General features: G+C 25.2%; 1 protein-coding gene across 1 annotated transcript; it reads left to right on the forward strand.

Annotated features, from left to right (window-relative positions):
• Window positions 1-1021: 1021 nt before the first annotated feature.
• LOC132935452 (myosin-G heavy chain-like) lies at window positions 1022-3555 on the forward strand. Its single transcript, XM_061002007.1, has 11 exons — window positions 1022-1115; window positions 1242-1421; window positions 1495-1602; window positions 1737-1820; window positions 1917-2042; window positions 2147-2236; window positions 2331-2417; window positions 2512-2643; window positions 2704-3032; window positions 3201-3363; window positions 3434-3555. Exons 1-11 carry the CDS (start codon window positions 1022-1024, stop codon window positions 3553-3555), a joined length of 1515 nt encoding a protein of 504 aa, XP_060857990.1.
• Window positions 3556-6060: the final 2505 nt, after the last annotated feature.

Consider the following 6060-nt stretch of genomic DNA (forward strand, 5'->3'; position numbering starts at 1 on the left):
CAACCATTAAAAAAAAAAATTAAAAGTGGTGTAAAACCGTTACAGCAACTGGTACGACGCTATACTGAAGAAAAAATACTTTGGGATAGTCGAACATCAAAAACTGAAAATTATAATGTGCCTTTTAACTTTCAATGTAAAAATAAAAATCGTCCATTTACTGATAATAGCTGTGAACCCCAATTTACAGGTTGGAAAATGAAAAATTTTGTTTTAAAATTAAATAAAACTGACAGTTGTATAAAAACTAAAAACGGAGATATAGTACTGATAGAAAATATTGTTACCTCCAAACTGAATAGTGATGATATATTAATAATTGGACGAAAGTTTAATAAGTTAACAAACTTTTTTGATAATCCTTGTTCTTCACGTTTATTAGATATAGAAAGTGCATCTAATCTTAGTCATCTTCAGTCTTGGAAGTTAAGTGATATTAAAGAAAAAATGATGTGTCTTCCATTGACTAATATTAATGTTTTTGTAATTTTGCCTTTACTGCATTTACAATAAATTAACACCTATATTTTATATTTAAAAATTAAATATTTATTATTATGTATATATAAAATTAGAAATTTTGTAAATAATATAGTTACTAATTTATTTTCGTATAGTTAATTTATTCTATAATGTATTATATTGAAAATGGTTTTTGTTATCCTTAAAATCCTTATGTTGAGATTGTTCAGTGTTGTATACCTATGCAAAGGATACTATAGAATAATAGTTGGGTAAATATTTTTTAGATAGTGTTAAAATATGTATATAGATTTTGAACTTTGTAGTAAAATTAATAACAATCAATTTATTATCAGTTCATAAATGATACTTATTTAAAATAAATATATTTCATTTGTTTATATTTTGTATCAAAGTATTGTGGTTTCTTAGGACTTGGTATGTTGTTGTTTTTACTAAGACAAATGAGGTCCAACATGTTCCAAATACATGGTTAGTAAATAAGACAATTTGTTGGTTCCCATACCTCCAAAAAGATCAAAAAGAAATATATTTCTCTATGTCACAAGTTGCTAATATGATATCGAAACATACAGCCCCCAATTCCAAAGATGGTGCAAATTATAAAGTGAAATCAGTTGCAGGACCGTTTGGTAATAAAAATTAACTATATTTTTCTAATAAATATGTCTTAATAATGTTAATAATATATTAGAATAAATTAGTGATGAATTTATATATGTATATATATATGTACTTAAATACTCGCTAATTTTTAGAAAAAGAAAGTCAAGCAAAAAAATTATCCAAAGCTTGGTCCGAACCAGATACGTCAGATGATGGTAGTTATATATCTCCAATAAGATCATCTCCTAAAAAAAGGAAAATAATACCAAAATGTAATCGCCAACTTGAAAAGGAATTTCTGGAACCACCTAAACCACCTACCACACCTATATGTAATATTAATAAATTGTATAACTTAGAAATATATGTATTTAAAAATATTTGTAACTTTTCTCAATGTTATAGCAACTAGATCTAGTACACATTTTGGTTCTGTTTTGTCAGAGACAAATGATGTACTACAAGGCATGAACTCCAGCTCAATCGATGAATATAAAGAAAATAATATGAATAGTATGTATATGTAGTCTTGTACTATGATGACTATTTAGTTATTTGTTGATAATAACAAAATCAATTTTACTTATTAATTTATAAAATATTTTAAACTAATTAGTTTTTTATTGTTACCTATTATATAAATATAGATACTACAGTCATTGGTACCTTAGTTCGAACATTGGGTAGTTCAAATAATGCAACCAGTCCAAAAAACATAGAAAATGTGGAAAAAAGTAAATATATAAATTACACTTATATAATATGTTGGAATTTGGTAAAAGTTTATCAATTAAAAATGTAATTATAAATTACTTAAAATATTATAGATAAACATTCAAGTATAGATGATATTAATGTTAGTCCATTATTACAAGTATCCAATACAATTACAAATGAATTTCAAAATTTGAGCTCAAGCTTTAAGAGTACTCCTAAAGAATATATTGAATCCTGTATGTATCTACCAATATATTTATAAATTATAATTTATGCATTCTTATTTTTAATTAAGTTACATAATGCAACACCTATACTTATCAATTTTAAAAATTATTAGTTACTACCAGATTTACTAGTCCAGCCTGTTCTAGTTATGAACAAAATAAGTCAGATTCAAAGAGTTATTCTAAAGAAACTCATTCTACAAGTAGGTTATAAATACTTATAAGTTATGCATACAATTTATCATAGGTTTTATTAGTTTCAAATAGATAAATAATAAGATCAAATTTATTTTTAAGGTGAACCATATGATGATATTTTATTGACGCCAGCTGAGTATACATCTTTAAATAATGTATTCCAAGAAAATTCTGTTAATAAAGAAGGTATACAATTAAATACTACTTAAGCACTAAGTTCTTATTAAATAACATAAATTGCTTATTTTAAAATTTGTTCTGATATTAAACAATCATTTAGGGGACATTAATGAAATAGCTGAATTTATATGCAACTCTGGTGATGAATGCAATTTTATGATTGACAATAATGTAATTAAAAATGTTGAAAATTCAACTAGTTGTAGTTTGACTGAAAGTGTAAACATAAATGGTTTGTATTCCATTAGGTAAATTGTAGTTGGAAAAATATTATTCAGAATGTTTGTTCTAGATAACTATTGTTGCAAAAATCTGTTAGCCATTAAATCATTGATAGAAAAAAATGAAAAGACAACAAAATCGATGTTAAAACAGATCTTGATACAATTACACATGACAAATACCTCAAACACTAAAATAGTGAATGCCATAAAAAATTTGGACCAAAAAGTACAAATTATTATGAAATCTGATTCTAGAATGAAATCTTTAGCTCTACCTATTCCCACATTACCCGCTGCTTTCATTAATTTACTACCAGCAAAATCCATTGAAGAAGTAGATTTACTAGAATCTCTTTTATCAGATGAGACTGATGGGTTAAAGAATCAAGAAGAATTAGTGAGTATATATTGTTTTTGAATCATATTTTTATGTATTTTAAATATTTACTTAAATAACTTACTTCATGTCTAAAACTTGAACTAAGTATTATGCATCAATATTGTTATAGCTTAAATATCTCTTTAAAATACTTAAAAATATGAGTCATAATTTTTGAAATTTCAGAAAACTTATGTTTATATGAAAGTTGGAAGTATTAATTCCTTTAGTGCAGCAATACGACAAGCAATTGACACATGCTTTATTTATAAAATATTATCTGCCTTCAGTTATAAAGGGAAAACAAAACGAGGTTTTGTTAATTTAAAATTATTCTCCATCATTTATGGTAAGTATTTACATTTATATATATTATAAGTTTAAAAATATTAAGATACTATTAAAATTATTTGTTATAGAAGCTTTGTCTGGTTTTCGAACTGATCCACAGAAAGAAATTACATTCCACAATGTTACAGACAATTACATTAGACATTCTGGCTTTCTAGTCTCAAAAGAAATATCATCTTCAGTGTTGTAATTATTATTTAGTAAATAATTACCTTTATGAATCGTATAAAAAAGTTCAAATTTTTTCTTTTATATTTTATTCTTATATAAAAAAAATGTACCTATTGGGTGCAAGTATTATTATAGTAATTATATATATACCTACTTATAAATGGCTTAGGAAGTACCTAATCTAAATATTATTATTATTATTTTTTTTTTTTTTACCATAATGTGCATTCTTAATTTTGATCAAGTGTTTTATTAAGCTAGGTACATATCTAATTAATTATTATTATTTACTTAATACGGTTTTTTACTTTTATTGTATTATATCAACTATGATTTTTTCTTATTTTATACCATAAACATATATTGTATTTAAATATAATATTGGTTATATAAATAGCTAATATGCCATTGCTACTATATATTTTAACATTTCAAATAATTATGTACTGTTTATATTATGTTCTTTTAGTTATTTTAGTTAGGTTAAGGTGAACCTACTATAATTATGTATTTATAATTTTAAAGACAAAAGCAATTAAAATATTATTAATCTTACTAAACATATTATTATACACATTTTATAATGAATTTAATAAATATTTGTTCCTAATTCATGTTTTTTAGTTTAATTTTATAGTTAAATAATTACCTATTATATAATAATAATGGAACTATGTGGGTGACAAGCAATATATATATATTCTGAAACAACATATAGTACAGCTGGTGAATCTGAAAAACTTTTGTTGAACCCTTTCAATCTGGTTAAAATTATAAGCTAATCAATCTATTTCATAGTCAGGATTTTATTTATTTTTTTTATTGGGGTGTGGGGGGAGAGTAGTAAATGGTCAATCTAGCATAGACATTTTTAAATAAAGGTCTTCATGATAGAGTTGAGGGGAATATAGAATATGAAATTTCATTGCTAATATATATATATACATCTACATGTATATAATATTATATACAGCGTATTTAGGAATAGTTATTGGGAGGGGGGATGAGCCATTGAATGTTACACATAAAAATACTATAAACACGATTTAGTGTCAGGTATATATAGGTAAATTCTTTAATAATAAAAAAAAAGACCAAGGGGGATTTATCCCCCAAATCCCCCCCCCCGTAAATACGCCGCTGATTATATAGTATGCACGGTTACTGTATTAAACATTGAACTGTTATATACTAATTGATAAAACAATGTATGAACCCCGTTGAATCAAAGAAAATTGAACTGTTATTACACAAGAAATTAAACCAAAGGAACACGGAGTATATACAAATTGAGGAGCACTGATGCACGGTTATTACACCGATATCAGCACTCCAAATACACGGTTTAACCTGTATAAAAAATCGGTATTCAAAATCAGAAAAAAACGGTTCACTGAACAGGATTTACACCGTACTCTGCACCAACACATCTTAATATATTAAACACTGACAGCACTGAAAATGCTACTCGGGAGTCCGAATTTTTTTGCATTTTTTTTTCGCATTTTCCGATCTTTTTTCACCGTTTTTCCTGCGCTTTTTTTTTGTACAAGTCGATCGATGACGATTGCAGTAAAAAAAAATTGAACAGATATGGGGGGAGGGGGTCATATATCTCCCCTCTTTGGCGTATTTTAAAAACAAATAACTGTGAATACTTGAAGTGATCACCAAATGTGGTTTTCTATAGTATATTTATTTAATTTTTCTTAAAAAAATGTCCACGCAAAAATACGTAAATATTGTACTATATTATGTAATTAATGCATTTTCAAAACATTTTGTTTAAGCTTAAAGGTTTTTAAACTTAATAAAATAATGTGTGTACGTATGTTCATTGTGTACGTATGTTCATGACGTACCTATGATGTATAGATTATATACATTTGAATAATAAATAATAATTTTTTTTTCATGTACACAATATAATATTATTTTGAAGATAATAATATTATTAGGTACATAATAAGCATAAAAATCCTTCGTCCTAGTTTTTTTTATAAGCATAAAATCTTTACAAAATACTGAAAAATCACCAAAATTTGCTAATTATTTTAAGTTAAATATTCATAAAAAGTTTTTTTTTTTAAATTTAAGATTTGAAAATGTAATACAAGATTACTCATAAGTTAGTCTACCTTTATCAAAGCAAAATGACTATAAGCAAATAAAATAAAACTTTTTTGAACGTTTGAAGTTTATATTTTTACAACATTGGATATTCGCTCGATTTCTCATGTAGTGACTTTGATATTTTGTTGTTACTCAAAAACGAATAACTGTTGACACATGAAAATTTTACTGAGACAATCTTCTATATAAGTCCTTGATACCTATATGGCAGATGGCTATATTATGACTTAACATTTTAAAATTAAAAACGAAATAAATATTGAACTTACTCTTGTTCCAAAAGTAATGAATTGTTATTGGTCGATCTCTTATAATAAACGGACATACAAACCCTTATACGAGCAATTAGTTTTCGTTAGGTACAATGATGAGCTTAAACTCAAATTGAAAT

Source organism: Metopolophium dirhodum, chromosome 1 (assembly GCF_019925205.1).
Source record: "Metopolophium dirhodum isolate CAU chromosome 1, ASM1992520v1, whole genome shotgun sequence".
Lineage (NCBI taxonomy): Eukaryota > Metazoa > Arthropoda > Insecta > Hemiptera > Aphididae > Metopolophium > Metopolophium dirhodum.